Source organism: Antrostomus carolinensis, unplaced genomic scaffold (assembly GCF_000700745.2).
Source record: "Antrostomus carolinensis isolate BGI_N321 unplaced genomic scaffold, ASM70074v2 scaffold3188, whole genome shotgun sequence".
NCBI lineage: Eukaryota > Metazoa > Chordata > Aves > Caprimulgiformes > Caprimulgidae > Antrostomus > Antrostomus carolinensis.
The window spans coordinates 75,012-98,266 of record NW_010332107.1 but is presented as its reverse complement, the minus strand read 5'-3'; the positions used below and the strand labels follow the sequence as shown (position 1 = coordinate 98,266).

At 38.0% G+C, this 23,255-nt stretch overlaps 1 protein-coding gene across 1 annotated transcript in view; it reads left to right on the top strand.

Annotated features, from left to right (window-relative positions):
- LOC104529152 (utrophin-like) overlaps positions 1 to 8,766 on the top strand; it is a gene marked incomplete at its 3' end in the record, with an annotated part of 22,587 nt that extends 13,821 nt beyond the window's left edge. The window contains 4 exon segments of the mRNA XM_010173364.2: positions 1 to 36; positions 419 to 662; positions 7,045 to 7,159; positions 8,680 to 8,766. The exon segment at positions 1 to 36 is cut by the window's left edge and continues 11 nt beyond it. Coding sequence (XP_010171666.2) covers positions 1 to 36; positions 419 to 662; positions 7,045 to 7,159; positions 8,680 to 8,766 — 482 coding nt within the window.
- Positions 8,767 to 23,255: the final 14,489 nt, after the last annotated feature.

Sequence of the window (23,255 nt, the reverse complement as noted above, 5' to 3'; positions counted from 1 at the left end):
GGAACGCATCATTGCCGACCTTGAGGAAGAACAAAGGTCTCAATCATCCTACCTGCTGTCTGAATTTTTAGCTCATTTGTTGTTTGAGCCTTGCATATACTATGTATAGTTGTTGGAGATGCAAAGAAATGGACCCAGCAGTCATGATTTTAGGAGAAAAACCAAACCAAACCATCAATCAAGGCATATGTCATGCATAGCATCACTGTTAGGTAGAAGAGAGTGGGTCTACAATAAAATACCTTAGTTTCACCTCTACTTTATCATGTAGGCTTTTTTCCCCATAAACTGCAAATCAAGATATTGTCTTTGTATGAGTTACTTGTGTTCTGTAGTTGGAGGTGATTATAACATTTGATTTAAAGAAGTTTTTTTATAATTTGCTTAAGTCAACATTCTTCTCTTTTCAATATACCAGGAGTCTGCAGGTAGAATACGAGCAACTAAAGGAGCAACATCTTCGGAGAGGAATAAACCCTCTTGCATCACCTCCTGACTCTATTGTGTCACCTCAGCATGCTTCCGAAGATGCCGAGCTCATAGCTGAAGCTAAGCTCCTGAGGCAACATAAAGGTCGCCTGGAAGCAAGGATGCAAATACTGGAAGATCACAATAAACAATTGGAGTCTCAGCTTCACCGGCTACGGCAGCTACTTGAGCAGGTAGATGTGCACTGATATTTCTTGGTGGAACAAGGCATTGGAATTTTACTGTGGGTATTTTCACCACACTAGCATGGTACGTTGCATTCAGTCATTCCTAGGATGAAGAGATACTTTTTCTTACCCTCTATTGTATGCCATGGTGAAAGTCAAATGAGCACAAGATGATTACAAGTGCTGGAGTGATCATGGTAATTTATGAAACATGGAAAATAACAGACATTTTCAGTAGTTTTTCATTAATTAAAAAGCAGATGGAAGAAAATATATACCGTATTCCATATAGTGGTGCCAGTTGCAACCTGTATTTGACTTCAGTTTTTCAATCTTTCCTTGATTTATTTATTTATTTGTTGTCACGGTTAGTCACCAAAACCTTTCTTAGCATGCCAAAGGCAGGTAGTCAAAGATATGTCTAACATGCAAAGGAGCAATTCATTCAATTAAAAATCCAGTTCCTCTTGAGTAGCATATTTAGACCAATATGCTACAGCAAAATGGTCTGTGCACAAGCAAATGCTGAAGGCAAGAGCCTTTTAGCAAATGCCAGTAACTAGAGATTGTAGGGTTTCTTTGCTGGGAGAAGAAATGTTGGTTGTTTTTGAAGTCAGCATATGCACATCTAGATAATAAAAATAACAACAGCAACATCTACAAGGTGTTGTTAGAGATGTTAATTTGTACTATATCAGGTGTGGAAGCTTGAATTATGAAGAGAAAACTGTATGAATGTTTTTTCCTAAGTAATCATTACGCTTGGGTCAGAGCACAGTAAGCCAAATAATTCCTGTCTTCCATGAGTCAGATGACTGGCTGTACGTAATAGAGGATTTATCTAAGCCAAGAAATAGACTGCATAAACCAGGTATCAGAATGACATAAGCTCCTTCTGTAGATTATACTCTCATTACAGTGACAAAGATTTTTTGTTTGTTTCGCTGGCTGACTTTGTCATTTTTCTAGGCAGTTTTGGCTGAATAGCTTTAAGATGCATCTGTTTCATTGGCTTTCCTGCCCCTCTAGCAGAATATTTTTGTTTTCGTTACTGTCATTCTAACATCTTTAATCAGCATTTGAATAACTTAAATATTTAACAAGGAAGATAACAACTGATGCAACTGTTAACAATCATTCATGAAGTAAATGTTGTGAGAACTGTGGCCAGTACGAGTTGTTTTAAAAAAGGCTTTAAAATCTGCAAAGAAACAGCTATAGAATAGAAACACAGAAGTTCTGCCAAACCCAAAGTCACTTGCAGCTTAGTGCTTGAAGCAGGAACATGTTCACCCTTTAAAACATTTTTTTTTTCTAATGTAGCTGTGGCTAATCTTATAATTTTGTAATCTTTTCAGTTTCCTTATAACATTCTTAGTAAGACCTTTAGAGAGGGGTTCTACATGTGTTTTGTGATAAAGAGGATGGGCGGAGGGACAATAGTTTCTTCTGTAAGCTCTGCTTTTGCATTCTGCAGCTTGTGGTTTCTGATAAGGTAAGGTACAACAGAATTGACCTTTTTCAATATTTCTGATTGTTTGCACCTCATTTACTATATACTGTTCCTCTTTCGCTTCCTGTTTGAAATATCCTGCCTCTGTGGGAGTCATGCTCTGCTTCTGACTGTTCCAAGTGCCATTCCCAAAGCTCTTCCTATTTCTCCTCTGTCTTTTAATGGAGGGGATGGTATAAAGTAAAGTATATGAGAAGGTCTGCATTACTGCTTTTATAATATATCTGTGACTTTTCAGTATGTCTTTGTAAATGTGTCCTTACTTTATTTAGCAGGGTTTTTTGACCTACCTCTAAGTAGATTTTTTGCAAGCTATCTCCAAGGATGCTGAAGCTACTCCCGTGAAGGGGATTCAAATTTTTTAGTATGTGTTCTCTAGAATGTCTTTATTTTGACATTAATACAATTTTGAAGCTGCACTGAATCCCATTACTGTCCCCTTAACTTTCTGAAAAAAAACAACCACTCTTTAGTGTGTTTGTTTTTCTGTCACCTAGGCCATTTACAGTCTACCTCTTTTGCTGCTGTCATTTATCAGAATCCAGCTGAGGATCTAAGTATATTTATTTGTTTCTTTTGCTTTTATAGGTTTTCCTTTTTTTTTTTAATGCATATAAGGAGTACTTTTTCCTCATTAATGAAGTGGGTGATTTGCATGGAAGATTCTCATAAGCCCAAATGTCAAAATATATAACAACTCTGTAATCCCTGTAATAATAATTCCTGATATTAAAGGACACAACTGTCTTAGAGCAATTTTTTTGCCGTGACTGGCATTTTATGCCATCTCTGTTTTTCTCTTCTATCAATGGAAAATCTCTCCATTTCTCTTTCCACTCAGACTCCTAACTGTTGTTTAGGTTAATAACTTGCCACTGAATCTAAAATACTAGGACTTTTTTTTTCTCTAAAAGGTATGGAATGAGTCTATCTACACACAGATATTTGGGTAGAAAACTAATGAAACTTAGAAACTTCCCTGTAGTAACTGTTTAATCTAGATGAGAGGATTCTAAGACATTCTATAGGGAGCACCTTTAGCAGAAATAAGGATGCATCCTCCCTGCACATTTGCCTATTCAGGTCACAGTTCTGAGGTTACCATGCTATTTTTGTTTTAGCAAGCCCAAAGGATTGGTAGCTGTCACACAATGTTGTCATTTTTGTCTGCCTGATTGATGATAGTGCCAAAGAGGAAGGTGAAACAGAACTGGCGTTTGACAACTTTGATACTGATGTGTTAATCATATAGAGAAAAAAAAAACAAAAACAAAAATACTTTCACTTTCTTTCTTCAGCCCTTTTACATACTGCATGTGCAAAGTAGAAGTAAGACCTATTATGAAGCACATTAAAGTCTATTTGGATTTTTCTCTGCCTGTCTGAGCTACTGAATAGAGGTTTCATATTGGATTTGATATTGAAGTTAATGGGAGCTAAAATCATCTGTCAATGGCTATACGATCAGACTATGAGACAGAGTAAATAAGGACTGCAGCTCCCTCTCCAACTGAAAGCAGAGGACATTATCAAAAGAGCAGAGGAGACTTTATAGCAGCCGTTCAGTACCTCAAGGGGACCACAGGAAAGCTGGGAGAGACTTTTTACAAGGACAGGTAGTGATAGAACAAGGGGAAATGACTTTAAGCTGAAAGAGGGTAGGTTTAGATTAGATATTAGGAAGAAATTCTTTCCTGTGAGGCTGGTGAGACACTGGAACAGGTTGCCCACAGAAGGTGTGGATGCCCCCTCTCTGGAAGTGTTCAAGGCCAGGATGGATGAGGCTTTGAGCAACCTGGTGTAGTGGGGGGTGACCCTGCTCATGGCAGGGGGGGTGGAACTAGATGATCTTTAAGGTCCCTTCCAACCCAAACCATTCTATGATTCTGTGATTCTATGACCTTTTTTTTTTTTTTTTTTTTTCTTTTGTGGGTGGGAGAATAAGTCTGGAACAAGAAGAAACATCTGTAATGGATGTAGAAAGGGAATTGGCCTTTATGAGGTTTTCTTTCATTCAGAGGTTTGAGTTTGGTGGTGCACTTTTTGTTTTGCTTTGTTTTTTACCAAAAGCAACAGAAGTCAAGGGAAGAATATGTATGTCTTATCTTTCCATTTCATCATGGAACAGTTCAGGCTCTTCTTTGGGAAACAGATCAGCAGGAGTCACAGTGGAATAAGGCACTGTAGATCAAGATTGGTTAAACTAAATATCTCCTTTGAAATTCTTTAAAAACTGCTGTAATACAAAAAAGATCCTTCCATTTAAGAGTTTTCTGGAGACGAACATGTCTGACCCTTTGTATCTGTATTTGGTTTTGCATAAAATGTTTGAAAATTCCAAGAAACTGGAGTTGGAAACTTCCCCCTCATCCCTGTAGAGGTGTTCTTGGTCTCTCTGCTTTTATTTATTCAGGAAGAAGAAGTAGGGATATAGTAACGTCTAGGGCTATTTTCTTATGGCTTCTGGCTTAAGGGTTGTCTGCTGGGTTGTTCTGAATAAAAAGATGTGAACTTCATGATGCCTGAATGGGACTGATTGAGGGAAGTGATTAGATTTTGTAGGTGTTATGCAACTGGGGTCAGTTTTTTCGCAGGTTCTTTTCCAGTAACACTGTTAAATCATGTGAATATAGGCAGCTATATCCTCAACTATTTTGCATTTAACATTTTTCAGTATCTGATTATTATATTAAGGCATTTGTGTCACTACCAGAACCCTTCCCTTTCTGCTCCAACCCCCACTCTTCATCTGCTTAACTGCATTGTCCTGATTTCAGAAGAATAGGGTTTTGGTTTGTTTTGGCTTGTTTTGGATTTCTTGTTATTGCAGTCACTGGAACTATGTAGTGTAACATTTATCAGTTTATTTAAATGAAAATGAAGTCATCAGGCATTGTCCCCTGATTAGAAGGGGATGTGGGTTTTTTGTTAATTTTTGTGTTTGATTGTTTTTTTAATCCGACTACAATATTTCATTCTGACTCCTGCAGCAATATGTGAGACATCAATATAAAGTATTGCAAGTATGTTTTGATTGCTCTCAGTTTATCCAATGTTGGAGTCCTCCTGCTCTGCAGGGTTTTTTTGTCATTTGCAATAGCACTCCTAAGTGGTACTAAATAACCTTCACTACTAACTACTCATTTGAGTTTGTAAGCATCTCTTTTCTATCCTAATTAATCTTGACTTTACAGTGCCTCACTGTCCTTGATCTAGCCTCTCTGTTGCTGTACTGCAGTTTTGTATCAAGCCCAGCACCAATCTTCCTTCCTCAGTCACCCTTAGTCATCTCTGCACCATTCATTCACAGTTACTGTTTGAAGAGGGACAGAGATCCAGTCCAGGTGCAAGTTTGCATTTTGCATTATTCAAATTCTCTGTATCCATGTGTTTTGTGGGGTGGGCAAGCAGCCACTCTGCCACTGGAGTTAGACTTGTTCTGTGCTGAAGTAACTCAACCCTGGGACAGTTTGCTTTTTCTCTTTACCATTCTAGCTCTAAACTCCTCTTGAACAGAGGTTTCTGGCTCTACAGAATTACCTGGGTTTAGTTCATAGAATCATAGAATAGTTTGGTTGGGAAAGACCATTACTATCATCAAGTCCAACCTTAAACCTAGCATTGCCAAGTTCACCACTAAACCATGTCCGCAAGTATCACATCTACATGTCCTTTAAATACCTCCAGGGATGGTGAATCCACCACTTCCCTGGGAAGCCTGTTCCAATACTTGACAACCCTTTCAGTGAAGAATTTTTTCCTAATATCCAACATAAACCTCCCTTGGCACCACCTAAGGCCGTTCCCTCTTGTCCTGTTGCTTGTTATTTGGGAGAAGAGACCAACACCCACCTCACTACAACCTCCTTTCAGGTAGTTGTGGAGAGCACTAAGGTCTCCCCTGACCCAAGCTTGGCCTATTTAAAATCACCACACTCATTTTACCTACACCTTGTAGTTGTATTGCAGCCTAATACTGAATAGGAAATTACTTAACTACTTGATAGGCATTCCAGTATTTCTGAGGTGTTACAGTGAAGAAGTCTTACGGTCTTTTCTTAATCTGTATATGTATACTTTTACATAGTCTCAAGCACATATATGGTTACAACTAAATATAATGTTGAACTTGTGTTTGGTTCTTCCGGTGAATTTAAGAGTGTAGAAAGGCTGGCCTACAACACGGTTTTCAAAGTAGATGGGTTCCTTCCTTACATAGTACATAGTTTTCCTGCAAATTTGGTGTCCTCCACATTAGTGACAAGCAGCATCAGCAGGAGTGATGGCTAGCTACTACTTTTTAGATTTAACAAAGTTCTCTTGAATCTTGTGTCTTTACTCTGCTTGATTGTACAGAAGTTTTGCAAAACTGTTCATGAATGAACAGTTGTTTCTAAGCATGAGCAATCATCCTGTTAAAGCTGCTTAGGGAACCTTAGCTGAATTTCCTCTGTGTTTGTGTATGTGTATGTATATATCCATCCATGCATATACAATCCAAATAATACCATTGTGTAGTCTTTCTGCATAGCATGGACTGATAGCCTCAGCAGACTTTTTGGGTTGTACATAACATTGTGTTTCTATGGTGTGTGCTCGCAACAGAACATTGTTTTTAACAAGACCATCAAGTGGAGTGTCATAAGAATTACACTTAACTCTAAATTTTCTTTTAACAAGTTGTTGGTTTAGTTCCTCCCCCGCTCTGCCCCCCCCCAATGGGTGCATTGACCTAAGCCAACTTTCATTAGTTTGGAGAGCAAACAAGAAAGAGCACATAAAAAAGGAAAGGGGCAGGATGACTGCATACAAGCTCACACTTAAATTCTGTAGATACAATTTATCAAAATTTTGGTATTACTGTCTTTGATGTAGCCCGAGTCAGACTCCCGGCTTAATGGCGCCTCCCCCTGTGCTTCACCCCAGCACTCAGCCCTCGGCTACCCACTTGAGCAAGAGACAAGCTCACAGTTTCATCAGACAGGTAAGTGTTTTGGTCAGATAATTTGCTGTGTGAGTCTGTAGGTGACTACTGACTAGGTTTATTGGCATCTTTCTGAAAAGGTTTATAAATTAAAAGGAACTGATCTTTGTAATGGTACTAGGAACAAGACTTACTGCAGCTGGAGCTGTTGCTTCTCCACATTTGCAAACAGCTGCGGTATCACAAGAGTGCACATGACTCTGAATTATTGATTTCTGTCAATAGACTCCTTGGTTCCATCCATTTCGAGCAAATTAATTTACTAGGCAAATCCACACTCACAGAAGGGGGAAAAAGGGACTGAAATGGCCAATGGCTGTTCATCCTCCAGGACACGCATGCACTCAAGTAGTCTGTCAGATACAGGAACAGAAGTTCAAAACACGTAATCAAAGCTTCCTAATGGCTGCTCTAAAAAATTCTTGTATATCCTCTGCTTATCCTGGTATTTTGATGACCCCATCCCTCAAAGACATCACGTCTGTAGGAATTACTGGGTATTTAATTATATAGCCTCTGCACATGAGGGCATTTCTCTCTTGAAAAAATATTTTAAATTCTCCAATAGCAGAACTCATTAATTCCACTGAAAATCAGCAGAAATAACTACAGAGCGCTGAATGTTCAAATTTAGGGGAAAAAATAGAAGATTTTTATCGAATTATCTTAAGTGCAATTTCCTCACTGTTTTTGTTTTCAAACCTTCATGTTATATATATAAAAATTATTTTATTTCTGTGGAAAACAGGAAAAATATTCCCTTGCATACTGAAAAGTTTTAATTCAGCATTGACAGGTGGGTTTACTTTAATTTATCTAGAAAAACACATCTTCAAGTCTGATTTACTGCAGTGGTAGATTTATGAGAGATGCTGTCTAATAGCACTGCCAAGAACAGAGCCAGTTGTATTCCCTAACCACTCCCTTGGCTTAATTTTAAGCAGCATTTACCAAAAAAAAAAAGAAGAAGGAAAAAAAAAAAGGCAAGGAGGATTTTAATACTAGTGAAATTGCTGATGTGTATTGAATAAAGACCATCTAAAAGATAAATGGGGTGGATTTTTTTTCAGAAAAAGAATGGTGTATTCACTCTGAAGTTACCTGACAAATCATCTGAAAATGGAGCAGAATATTAATTGAGCAGCTACTGAGTATAATTCCCTCAACTTGTAAACCTTTTCTTTATTTTGACTGTAAATTCTTATATACTGCTCCTTGTTGGCAATTTCTTCTCGTTTAAATCTTGGGTGCAATAGTTAAGCTTTAATAAAAGAGAAATGAGTTCTTCTGCAAATCAGTAATGTATCTTCAACCTCCTCTCCCAAGGCTGGCAATTATCAATGACAGTTTCTACACATTAAGTTACAAAGGCTTCAGGCAGTGTTTTCTCTTGAAATATAAAGGAGTATTTAACTGGAAGGTTGGATCATATTCTTTCAGAATGTTGTTGTCTTTTTTTTTTTTTTTTTTTCTCCTCTCATTATCAAATTCACTGCTTTTTTTTTTTGTTGTTGTCATATTTGCAGATGACTTGTTAGTTCCACCTCATGATACCAACACAGATCTAACAGATGTTATGGAGCAAATCAACAGCACATTTCCAGCTTGCTGCTGTAAGTGTAACAAAATGTCTCTGAGAATAGTATTGAATTGGAGGTGGTCTTTTGAAGAAAAAAGTCACTCTTGGGCTATTGACTAGAAAAAAATATCTCTGATAGGATTCTTGTCAAGATATGCAAGCTACATAATTTTGTTATATAAGGTTCCTCAACAGACACTATTTGTGAAGGGAAATAAACAAATATTCTCCTGTTTTAAATGGAAGTGATTCACTGTAAGAAAAGCCTATAGCTCCATATGGAATTTTCATTTGTGTCCACAGAAGAGAGACCTAGAATCCCATTTGCTGATGATGTAAACCCTATGTAGAACTCAAGTGAGTGTAGACTCAGACATTCTGAATACTGTTTCTTGAAAAAACTTGAAAAAGTGGTGAGATGGGACCATAGCTCAATCTTGACTGCCTGAACTAATTATTAAACTAGTTGTTAAACTAATTGACCAGAGGAAGTAACTGTTAACACAGCATGTAACACCTTTCCCTGCTTAAATGCATTGAAAGTTGATATTTTATTCAGTGTCTGTTAAAGAGAGATCAAAGGAAAACCAATTAGTTTCATCTACATGGCTTGTATCAGCTGACATACATTTCCCCTAATCCTGTTCCTTCCAGAGTGTCACTGCACTTACAAGAGTGAGGAGCCATTTCTCTGGTTCCAGCAGTATAACAGGGGGGCTGAAGTGGCAACTTAGTTATTCAATGTATTTTTTAAAAAATACATACATATATACCTTCAGCTCTTTTGCCTTAGAAAATAAGTAATGAAAATTTTGATATATTCTTAAACTTCAACAGTTCCTTCAAATGAAATGTAAAAATGATGGTCAGTTTTAAAAGGCACAAGTGAGAGGGAGGTGTTTCTGCCCAGTCCTTTTGGAAGCATCAAGATTGAACTCTGTTCTGTTTCATAAACTCAGTGAACCCTTTTAAAATACCTCTTTTATCTCTTATACATACGTTGCTTGGCTGTGAAGAACTGAATCACAGAACATGCACTTTGCATATTTTCAGAAAGCAAGTTAGGGTCTAGCAAAAAAGGTTTTGTATCTGCTGTCCCTTGAGATTTTCAGTGGGTTCAGTAATTGATCACTTTGCAAATCAAAGATTTTATTCTAAGGAACATATCTTCTTGAAGTCAAAAGCTAGCAGTACTACTCAGCACAACTCAAGAGGGGGGCAGGGGTGTGTATGCAAATCAATAATAAATGCAAGTCAAGTATCAGTTCTTGGTTTTGCAAATTCCTGCCTTGCATGCATAAGGAGTGTAGCAGCTACTGGACATTTTGCCCAAATGAATTTACAGCTAATTTACAGACATACTCCCTTGCATTTCTGTGTTAGGGCAAGCTTGATCACTGTGGTGGTTTGGGTCACAATGGCTGTTCTCCAAAACCAGGAAACGTGAAAAAAAAAACCAAAAAACAAACATCTAATATCCATGAAACAATACCCTGAAGGAGGCAGGAGGGGACTGCAAGTGAAAACCATGGCCTTACATTGTTTCATATTAAAAAGCATATCTGACCATTTAAGATTAAAACAAGTCACAGTTCCAAATTTCATGTGATTTTTCCCTTTGCTACTGACATGCTGCTGCAGAAATCAAACCAAAGTAGCATGCACAATTAGCAGGTACTACTTATAGTTGCTCTTCTTCAGTCATTCTATATCTTTTACTTGAGAGATAACTCAGAGATTTACTAGCCATATATTTTTTTAACCATGTAAGATTCATATACAGTTTTAGAAGCCTGGAATGAGGCTGATTAGTCTGGTCTTCCCAATGGAGTGCATTAAACTCTGAGTTTTGCTAGGGAAGACCATGACAGACCATCTAGTCCATCATCATCTCCTGTGGCTGTTTGAGATGGATCTGTCTTTCTGGACAGATTAACCTGTTCTATAAGACTTCCAGTGGTGCAGACTCCACAGCCTCCCTAGGGCAGTCTGTTTTAAGAGCATCACTGTATTTATAACCTTCAAAAATAATATCCTTACCCTTTTATTAGAACAGCCTTCATGTTTAACTTATCATGTACATTTTTGAAAAAAAGAAGCAGCTATCACTACTCTCTCCTACCTTGGCCACAGCTTTCATTAAGGACAGTTACTAGCATCTGAGCCTTACATACATTATTTTTATCCCACCCTGACTGTATAATAGAGCCAGCCTTCTTATTTGCTATATTTGTTTTTTATGTTTGTTTTTTGTTTCAGGTTATATTTCATCTTGAAATTAGTATTTCTACTTACTCAACATATCCCTTATGAAGCAGTTATTTGAATAGTAAGGCCACCACTGCTCTTAATGGTGGGGTTGGCTTTTTTGCTCCCTAGATCCTTTGATTATGGATATAATGCCTCTTCTTCTTCCTTGTTTCTGAGGTTGTTCCTTCAAATTAGGCAAGTGTGCAGCGTTGCACAGCAATCTTGGCTTTGCATCTGAGTGAGTTCCAGAACAGAGTATTTTGAACAGACAGTATTATAATACAGCACTCATAGGTTTATGTGGTCACAAGTGGTGAAAAAGAACAATTCATATCATCTATATATTCATAATGCTATAAATTTGATGCAAGAAAAGTAAATTTGTGAAGAAAGGTGTTTATAGACTTTTATGACACACTTCCAGCTAAATGTTTATATTTTTAAGATAGGAGTCTCTCTGTTCTTCTGTAGTACATATTTTCCTGACATTGGCTTTTTTTTTTTTTAACTGGCAAAATGCAGAATCATGTAGATTTCTAACTTTTGTTTTTTTCTGTTTGCAGCAAGTTTCACTGGCAGACCACAGGTATGAGACATTTACATACTTGCATAGTCATTGGAAGCAAAGTAAAGCAAGTGGAAGAGTTCCATTAAAGCAAAGTGGCTGGGTTTTTTTCCTATATTTTTCACTAGAGGTCTATTTGGAAGCTAGACTGATGTGACAGGAAGACCAGATTCTGGAATATCCCAATTAATAGAAAATTCCTGCCAGTTCAGGTATTACCAAAGATGCCATGGTGTACACTTCTGGGATGCTGACCAGATGGAATCAGCTCAAATCTCAGAGCCAATTAGTTTCAAGCCAACATCAGCTCTGCAAGGTGAAAACTGGTTCTTGCAAAAACATCCATGTGTCCTGGTGCCCGTAGCTCCAGTTCCGGGAGCTACGGTCACCAGAGCACGAAGCATCTTAGACATTAGATTAAGCTGCCTTCTCCCAGTAGGAAACCACTTTATGAACCCAAAGCAGACATTTGGCTACTTTCAGAGTTCATAAAAATACGGAAAGCAATCTGGTATTTAGATACTTGTTCTTGAAAATCTAACTGGTATGAATGATTAGTTAAATTTCTGTTATAACAGAAATAGGAAAAACACTTATTACAGGTTTAGGTTGGTATCAGAGCACATGTATGACAAATAAGGAATGACATAATCTTGTGTTATTGCAGAGTTTTTTCCAAGTTTCGTTGTTAAATAACTTTTAAAGACTACTACAAATTACTGTGTGAGGCTTCAGAAAATTAAGTGGTTTTTAGTCTATTTACTCTTTCAAATTGCTTTACCTTGTCCTTGTTTGCAAGGTCAGACCTCCCCAAAATTAATATCTAAGAATTCAGAAATACTGCTCTGAAAATGCTTGCTTGGGTTGTAATATCTATCTGGAACAGTAGGATTGCACTCCCAAAAGGAATTTCTAAAGAGAGCGGGATGAATCATGCCCTGCACTCACTTAACTCAGACTTTGTATTTTAGACTCTTGATAAGTTAAATTAGTGAATTAAACTAGCATTTTTCAGAAATCCTTCTTTTACCTTCTTCTAAGCAGGCACAGAGATAGCTTTCAGTGTTCTCAGTTAATAATACTAATCTTCCTGAAAGAGCATTCGGGGTTTTTTTTTCAGATACAGGATGATTTGCAAATGGTCTTACACTGCAAATCCACTATTCCAGAACCATAAGAGAAGGCAGATTTTTCTGTTTTGTAGAGAAGAGTCCTGAAACAGGAGCCTGGAAATAACCATCACATTTTAAGGGGCTGTGACCAAGTCTAGATTCTGTATACTGTCCATTTTTACCACTTAGGCTTTAGATAGGACAGTAGTTTGCCTAATTTTTTTTTCTATATGTGCAGAATATGGAGACTCTATAAGTTATATTTACTGCACTGTAGATATAACATCCTTAGAGCCTTACTCAGCAAGAATTTTAAACACTGCAGTGTAGTAAAATTAGGTTTCTCTTAACTACATTTCTCAGTGATTTGCTAAGTCTTGGGCCAATACATCTGAATTTTTAAAATACAGAGTTTTTATAAAATGACATCAGAGTCCTTAAATGAACTGAGCTCAGAGTATTTAGAGCTTTCTGTGAGTGTTAATGTAGTACTGACATGGTTATTTCTCATGATGACAGGCAATGTGAAGTGTTAATTTGGACATCGACCAGTGCTTCCTGATGTGCAGTACAGCCCTTTTCTACAAACCACCGATCGCAAGTTCCACTTCATCAGAAGGCTGCATGGGACCCTGGAACATGCTGTTCGCGCTGCGTGTTCTACTTGAAATAGTAAAACACTGAATACCCAAAGATGAGGATGTTGTTTTTATAGCATTGGTTCTTTTTCTTCTTCTTCCCTTTCTATGCAACTGTAAATTAATGAGCAGTGGAGTATTTGTCACTGATTTGTATAAATATACAGCCGCGGGAAAAGGGGCAGGGGCTTTATACATGTTCTTTTTGATAATCGTAAAGAGAACTGCATAAGGAGTTTGGAGCAAAATGTTACATTTATACATTCCTTTCAGCTCTTTGCTTTTACATTGTAAAATACCCTTAGTTATATTCTCACACATTTAATATTCTGTACTGATTATTTATGTGCTAACCATCTGACCACACAGATTTCAGATTACCCTTGAATTGTTTTCACAATTGGCATATGAGGTTCCCATAATCTGCATTATTGTTACTGGTTAACAAAAATTGCCTTTGGCTGCAAGCTACATTATTTTAACTCCATTAAACAAGGTAAACTCTCATTTTGAGTCATGATCATCATCCTCATGCACCAAGATGGTATTTTTAACTTTCTTTTAGTTATTTCCAGCCAACACACTCCATTTGGAGTATTATTTTTTAAGCCTTACTTTATTTTGGATCAGGAGATAGCTAAAAAGAGGACTTAGATGATAGCTTAAGTTGTTTTTAGTAAGGTCTAAGTTAGTGTAATCTTTCCCAACTTTGTTCAGAGACAAAGCTTTGCTGTTCCCTGCTGTGCTGAACTTGCTTCAAGTTCGGGAATTTACAGTCTGTGAAGTAAAGCTCATTTCCATGAGATCCCCTTTGATGATCTAAACACACCAGTCTTTGTCTGCCTCTTGGAAATGAAGAGACAATTAGAAAGCCCTTTCCAATACTATTAGTGATGGAACATTTTCTTCAAAACTGCAATGCACTTAGATATTATCATTTGGCATTGAAATCTTGCAACTCATCTTTATCTTCAATATCATTTATTTATGTACTTCAAGTAGGGATAATTACGGGAAAGTTATATCACTGATCAACTGATCTCTAGTTTTAAAATTATCATAAGAGATTTAAATGACTTCACAGAGTTTACAATGCTGCATGGACACTTGCTTTAATTTCAGGACATACCTTTAATTGGTAAAACTGCATGCAATATAGATCATGTGTAGTGGAGAGAAACTAAATTATGTTGTTCTTAACTATTACTGAAGAAGACAAGTATCTCAAAACGCTATTGGAACAGTTGTAAAATCTCTACTGCTACCGAAAAATGCTAGAGGTCGTTGAGACAGCAGGTCAGGAATTTCTTGTGTTTTTGTGAAGTGGTGCCAACTAGACTGTCCTGCACCCTGCAGTGCTCACTCCTGGACTGCTGCTGCTCAAGGAGTGATGTGGGCACAGCATTGCCCACGTTCTACTGTTGGCTCCAGTGCCAGTTCTTTCTGAACCCTTTGGCAAATTATTTAACCACTCTGCCTCTGTTTTCCCATCTGTAAAATGGGGATGATAGTACTTACCTCTCAAAGTTGTTGTAGGGCTTGCTTAGTTAGTGTCTGAAAAGCTCTATATAAATGCTGAGTATTATTTCTGAGTGAGTGGAGCAAAATTGTCAAGGTCGGTAGAGAAGATGCTGGCTCCTATAAATGCTTCATCTATTAAAAAAAAAGTAATGTAGTTATTTTGAGAAGAAAAAAACCCACATTTTACAGAAGAGGAAAACCATGACCACCTTTCTACCTCAGACCTGTCTTCATGAGTAGTATTGGAAATAGCTTTATATTCTGTTCTCTGCAAAGTATTTTGCTTTTTATCAAGCTACATCACTTTCTAGGCAAAGAATCCTCAAAAATACCCCCCTACATAAGTAAAAAAAGGTCTCAGTAGTGAATTTGGTGGCTTTTATTTTTGTTCTGAATATGAGGTTATGTATAAAGTTGGTTTTCTGCCTGTGTTTGTATGCATCCTTTGTCCTCTGCTGCCAAGTAAATGCTACTTCAAACACTACATTGTAACATTCTTCCTCCTGAGACAATAATAAATAAAAAGAATATATTGCAGTAACATGAGAAAAAGTATGGAGTTCTCTCAAAATTTGTGGTCTTCAAGGGTGGCACTTGTTACTAAATGCTGAAAAATTCATTCTGAAGACTGATTTTAACACAGGAGTGCTGCGATAGTCTATTTCTATGTGCCAGCGTTTTTGGAGTGTGGTTTGCATTTATATACATAAGATTAAGCAGTGTTTTCCCCCCATAAACCTGTGCATATTTCCTCCAGTTTTCCATCTTTAGTGATTTAGTCTGGAATCCTCAGTTTCATGACAGATTTTAAATTTGATCACCGAGAAGTGGACTACTTTTATTTTAAAAATGCTATATATGCATATTACAAAACAGCAATAATGCATGAAGCTCTGTCAAATATTAGAATTGTAAATTAGTCTTCAAGTTTTGATGGCATTCAGTCAACATGCTCAGCTGAAACACAGCATTAGGTATTTGGTCCGGAAATATGTACTTTCTAGCCATACCCTGTGCTGATGTTAGGTATTTGCATTCAGCTAACACAAATAATGTTAATGATTGTGTTAGAACTATCAATCATGCTTAAAGGAGGAAAAAAAGTCCACACCCCTAATGATTCTTTTTTCTTATAGTAATAGTTGGCACTGTTTTAATGTTCAGTATTAAAAATATTTTCTTCACATTCTAACACAGGTAAAATGTAAGTTCTAAAGAAATGGCATTTCCCTCAGTTTGTAAAAGGATGTTTAACAATTAAGTCATAAGGAAAAAATCAGGGTGGTTTTTTTTTTTACATGGCATTTCTGTGATTCAGCAGTTAACAAGGAATTTAGTTATAGAAATAGTAATATATTGAGTCAACTGAAGTTCTGCATTTAGAACAATAAATGTGTCAAAGAGGAGGAGACTGGTAGATTTAAGAATCTATTAAACCACACAATCTTTCTTTAAAAAAAGTAGACCACCTAATTAATTACATTTATAGAGTTGAAGGCAGCAGAAGAGGGGTGTGGATCAGTACCAGGGCCTGACAAAGAACAATTATCACAGTGCTAAAATTCACAGCTTGCACCTTCTGCACTCTGGTCACTAAGGTAATGCTGTCCCATGTGCAGAAAGCACTCTCAGCTTAAAATCATGCATCAGTACTGTGCCATGAAGGTCCTGACTCTTGTCAGGGAGAACAGAGTGGCACCCACTCCTCACCAACTTGTGTGGGGCTTCACTCAAGGGGGCTGGGGATGGACAGTGACAGGGCATGGCAACCTCCCATCCTCAGTGAACAAGGCAATGGTAAGCACCCCCTCGCTTCTCTGCACAACCTTTTTATTTGAGCACAAACCACCCTCTCAGCTCTTACTTGGTCAGGAAAAATAAAGCCAACATAATACTTTTCAAGAGAAGGATTATGTTCCTGCACCAAAGAGCTCTCAGTCCAAAATGCATGCCTATCCATCTAATTGGGAGAGAAACCCTTCTACAGAGCCCAGAATGGATGGGGTGTTTGATAGCATCTTTGTTTAATTTTTTATTACAAAACACCCTTAAGCTGAAAAGTTACTATCACGTCAGTTCATTTTCTCAGAGAGGATGCAAGATTAATGCATCTAATTAAAATCAGCATGCAGAAGTTCCTCTACTATTGAGGCTTCATCTGCAGCCTTCCCTGTGTGGTGATGGTGCTGTTATTTCTTTTTAGAACAAGACAGGGCTTTCCAGATGTTCAGGTCTCAATATATGAAATAGTTATATATGAGGCACCATCCCTCCTATGTCAGAGTTACTGGACCCAGGCACAAACTGTCAGTAAGCATGTGTCAGTTCATCGCACATGGGTGTCCTGAATGAGGGGTTCCTACAGCTGAAAAAGGAGAAGGGGGGGGGAGGGGAAGCTAAAATCAGACAAGTTAAAACTATATTACTGTAATGGGCAAGCTTTGGATTTATGCAAAAGACAAAAATATTATTTTAAACATTTACAGTACAAATTGCCCTTTGGAGAAAGTTTGCTCATTACATGTATTTTTTTTTTTTTGTTCTCTAGTTTAGTGCAGAGTTGCCCCCCCACACAAAAAAAAACCAAAAAACCCCACCATCTTCCTGAAGGTAAACATTCGTACCGCTGCAAAACTGAGTAATGGATCCTGTCTGTTGTTAGGCAGAAATGAAGATGTCATGCCATATGGCTGAGAATTCTCTTCCCACAACAGCAGCAACAAAATCAGTCTTACAAATTCAGCCAAGGTGTAAATTAATAACAGTGGGCTATGGGAAAAAACCAAAAAACAACCCAAAACCTAGTGGAAAAAAAATATTTGAGCCAGAAGAGATCTGTTGCATCTTACAAGCAAAAAGCTCCCAGTAATCACCAGCTATATACTGTGTTCCTTACAAAACATTCCTGTGGCCAGCAAAGCCTTGGCTCACATGTCTGTAGGAGCCTATCTTCTGTCTCCAATGGCACTTAAATTTTCATGATGTGCCGGCAAAAATTACACTCTTTGCAACTTAAATCTATGCATTAGAAAGAGCAGCTGCACACAGGCACAGCAGCTGCCTTCGGCAGGGGAAGGTTGTGTTTTCATCAACTGCTTTTCTAAACTCCTCTCTGAGATGCCAGTAGCGAGGCTGCCAGGAGTGGGCTGAGTCACCACGTTTTCCCAGCGCTGCAGCAAACCTGCAGCCAGCACAAAGGGATCTTCTAAATTGAAAACTGCTCTATGTTAGTATGAGTATTAAAAATGGTAAACCAGGAAAGCTGAATAGAATTCCTAGGTGCCAGTCTGAAAGATAAGTGCACACACAGGAAAAAAAACAAAACCAAAAAACCCAACACCCTAAACAAAACACAGACACTGTCCTATCTCGTTGTCATCAGGTAAACTACTCATGTTCTTGTTAGTCATGCTTTTTATACAGTCAGATAAGCACTTCAAAAACATCTACTTTTCTAACCTCTAATAACTACTATTTACATTGGAGTTACTATAGTTCTGAAATACTTATTTCCTGACTATGGAGAGACTAAGGTAACTAGCTCAAAGGAAGACGTCTGCAGCTCACAAATCTAATTCCTAGGGCTAGATGACACCTTCACGTTAAACAAACCAACGAGAACATAAAGAATTTTTAGTTTGGTATTGTTACAGCTAGAAAAAGTGAACTGGTTATTAAAATAATTATAAATCTGAAAACCACATATTAGCATTGCAACAACACTTCCTCTGCACATGGTGGAATTCCTTTTGCCCCTACAGTAACTTATACTTCTTTGACTATGATTTAAAGTATTTGGAAAATGAAGGGGGAAAAAAAAAATAGAGGAAGGGACAGCATCCCTTACAGATAATTGACAACTTGAGAGTCTCATAAACTAGATTTAATGGAGTGAGGGGAAAAGCCACATGAAGGAAAAACTGTGATGAGTCACCCAAATTTTATGTGGAAATAGGTAATCATTAGATCAAATACAGCAACTTTTCTGAACTCAGCCCCATTGAAATGGAAGTCCAGTGGACAGCTCACGTGTCTATAAATCAGAATAGTCAGAGTGTAACCCTGGCCCTGTAAAAACAGGTAGCAAAACAATTTTTCTTCACTAGAAATGACATTTTCTATGTTGAAGGATTATTTTTATCATGAGTGATTCAGGACTGCTTCTCTATTTATTTGCCATGTGTGACTGCTGCCTAACCCAGAACTGAAGTTTCATGCATTAATAAATAAGAGAACAGACAGAAGATACAATAGTAACTGCCACTGATAATCCGCATCCCTGATTTGAATGCAAACAAGAGGAGGGAAAGTTAAGGGTTACCCAGATCCTCCTTCTGGAAGATTGGAATGCCATTTACTTTCTTCCAGTCCTTCGGATCCTCCTCTGCTTCCCATGACCTTCCAAAGACAACCAAGGGTGGCCTTGCAGTGACATCTGCCGGTTCCCATAGCACTTCCCTTCTGGTCTCAGGGACCTGGGCTTCCTGAAGGGGAGTCTTACCAGTAAAGGCAGATGAAGAAGGGGTATACAGTACCTCAGACTTTTCTGTGTCCTTTGTCACCAGATCCTCTTCAGTAGTGGGCCTATGTTTTCCCCAGTCTACCTTTTGCTACTGATGTACTTGTCAAAGTACTTGTCATCTTTCATATCCCTCACCAGGCTTTGGCTTTCCTAAACCCTATCCCTGCACTATCAGACAACATCTCTATGTTCTTCCTGGTCCATGAACAGGCCAAAGTCTGCTCTACTGAAGCCCAGGCATGCAATCCCACTATTTGCCTTGCTTCATTCCTCCTGGGATCCTGAGCTCCACTATCCCATGGTCACTGCAGCCATGGCAGCCCCCAACCTTCACAGCCTTTACACTTTCTTCCTTCTTTATGATTAGGAGGTCCAGCAGGATCTCCTGTGTTATGAAATGGTCATCAGTGCACCCTAAGAAATTTTCCCTTGACAGTTAGCTTAACTCTGAGCCCAATGCATTATCTATCTTGCTTGACGCCATGAAAAATTTTTTTGCCAAGAGAAGTACAACAGATGAGTAGGGAGGGGCCTTTTAAACACAGGTGCTTTGACTGATTTTGTGTTGTACCTCTGAAAGTACTGAGCAGTTGTGAGGAGTCTAACGAATGGCTGCAACACAGGCACACAGGAAGAAAAACTGTCCAGATGTATTTCTGTCTCTCCAACCCCAGCAGCCCCTCTGGAATGGAAAGCGTAGCTCTGACCTACTTGCTTTCAGCAGGCTGCTATTACAGCGCCTATCAATTTTCTATAAAAATACAGATGTGAACAAATGGAAAACCTGAGTGGCTCAAACATGAACAGAATAAGAATGTTATTTCCTCCCCTAAATCCCAGTTCCTGTAAAGATGATGCTTGCAAGCTGAGAAGTAAAACTAGTTGAAATGTCAGTAAAACATCAAAATAACAGTTTACTTTATTATGAAGTACAAGCCCAGCTTTGTACACAAACAAGATACACCATGGTATCCATCAGTCTGCTGCCTACACTTGCATTTTTTTTTTTTCCTCCCCAAAATGTCTGCTTGCTTATTGAGAAAGGAAAATTAATGGTAGCCTTAGTGAAATATAATTATTTTTTGTTTTGAACTCCCATTTGGTTTCTCACATTGCAGCTTGTACTGCCCAGCCAATGGCAAGGTGCTGAGACAGGTGTCCAAAACTGGACACAACACCCCAGTCTCAGTCTCCCCAAATAAAAATGAACAGTCACTCCCTTCGATCTGCGGATTAGAGTTTTGCTGGGACACCCCTGCTTTGCCACCAGAGCACACTGCCTCAGGACAACCAGCAAGCCTCCACAGGAAAGGCAGTAGATGATAGATGAGACTGCTGACTTCCAGGTTAACCCACTTAATATAGACTTTGGCAAAGAAATTCTTCTGATAACTATTTACCTTCTTGTTATCGCACACACTTTGGGTTTGTTTTCCTACAAATCACAGTATTTGTAACATTATTTAGAAAAATGAGAGTAGGAGATAAATGTTTTCTAAAATGCCGCTTCCATTTACCTGCTTTTCTTCTAGACTTGCTTTCCCAGGTATAGACTCACATATGTGTACATACTTTTCTTAGCTTTTGGTTGGCTTCTTCCATTCACATGTTCAGAGATCATCAGCATTTGAACAACGACAAAAAAAATCCAAACCACACCTAGCTTTTTAATTAAAAATTCTGTAAACTTGTCAATGCTGTTGCTCACTTTACTATTTATGACATCTCCTGTGCCTTAGAAATTACTTCCAAGTGGACAAAACTGGTACACTTCCTATTTCTTTACCTCAAGCAATGATCCCATTGAAAGCTTCTTGGAAATTTTGACTTAAAGTAATAACTTTATGAATGGTACAATGTAATTATATACAATTAAGTTACATTTCTTAAAGGCTGATTATAAACACTCTCAAATGACATCTCTTCATGACACTGGTGATTTTAGGGCTCTTCATGGTTCAGTATAAACCAAACCAGGAAGGCATAATCACCCCTTTCAAAGCTATTTGAAAAATACATTAGCATACATACTGCAGCTTAAGCCTGTCAGCTTTGTCTGCAGTTGCTGCACTTGTTAGTTTTTTAACCCAGTTGCAAAGGAAAGACACATGATAAATTAAGATTATAGCACATCTGTTTTCACAGAGTTTGGATAAAATATGGCTGTTTAGTTAATGCAGTAAACATCTTAAATAGGGAGAGCGATTTTTTCTTAATACATTTTGCCTGAATAGCTGATATAGACAGATGCTTAAGAAAATCAGTTGGTTTTTTTGGGTTGTGGTTTTTTTTTTCTAGTTTCTAATAGTAGTAATTATACCTCTCTCAAACAATATGTACCTAGCAAAAGAATTAGATTAAGTAAGTGATATGATTAAAATCAAGACATTCCACACTCATCTACCCTCTCCTCCTAGACTGGCAGAAGTGACTAGGCAAAATCAGAAATATTAATACTATTATGAAGCATATGTAAAAGTTCAGTCCTGCAGACTACCCTTCCAGTAAGAAGTGGCTCAAGAAGCAATATAGATGATGATATGGCATTCTTTCAGTTATTTGATATATATATATATACTGGAGACAACTGTGTACAACAGGACAGGGTTATGCCAATGATAGTTTAACAAACATTTATCTATAATAAAATAAAATTAAAATTAAAGCAAAACCAAAACAAAACAAAAAACCCAAAACCCCAACAACCAAACCCACCCCCCAACCTTGCAGCAGAGGCATCACCAGCCTCTCAAGGCTCTCACCCCAAGAGCAACTCGCACTCCTTGTCCTCCCCACCAAGGAGCAAGGGAAGGGGGACATCCCAGCTTGGGCTCCCCCTTCCCCCCCCCCCCCCCTCCCGCCTCAATCCAGGACCATTTAGTATTCTTGTTCAACAACACTGTTTACCTGGTGGGTATTAGCAGCATAATGTAGGTGATTAAGTAATAACCACTTTGGAAATGTGGCCTTATTTTAGAGCAGGAGAAAGAATAGAGACTGAAGTTGGGGGCAATTATCTCATCCTTCAGCTCAAGGGAACCAAGCACCAAATAAATATTCATATCAAAGTCAGTAAATAATTTGGCCAATTACCTAGTCCCACATCCCTATTGAAGTTTCTTGATTGAAGATTGCAAGCATTTATGTCTAGCCTTCAGCTTAGTATTTAGAGTGCCACAGAGGAACTGACGCTGCATTAAAAATTTATCTGTGAGGTACTGCTTAATATCAATACAATCCCTGTTCACATCTCTGTGAGTGGGGACATGTAAGGAACACTATTTTTCTGTTATCATAAACCATCTTTTATATATATAAGCACAGGGTCTGTCATGGACTGAATTGACCTTTTGGTTCCCAAAACCTCTTCATTTCACAGGGCTGGGTAGGTAAATTTAATATACATGTTAGTATAGCATCCTGATAAACTACTCACTGTAGAATTAGAGCAAGGAGTTTCAACATACACTAAAGAAGTGGGTTTTGCTAGAACTTTCCTTACTGATATCCACCTTCTCCCCCAAGAAATGCTAGAAGTGTTTTGGGAATAGGTGGGTATCTCCTCACTCCCACAGTGCACAAGAGGCAGGATGCAGCTGCTCTGCAAATTCAAGAGCATCCCTGTAATGAATCCCTCCTTTCCCCGGGTATTTAACCACTATTGTATTATACCAAACCTACTTTCAGTAGAAGTCAAGGAATAAATTTGCAAACCCACTCTCTCCCTATGATATCTTCAGCAGATTTAAAACTAATGTAGCTGCAAAGATGTTAGTGAAAGCCAAATTTCAAGAAAAATATGTTACCAGTGAGTAATTAAGGACACTCCAGGCCAGATTTTTGCCTTTGTTGTTGGCAGCACACAAGAAAATAATATAATCTCTAAATTCAGTCTGACTTTTTTTTTTCTTTTTT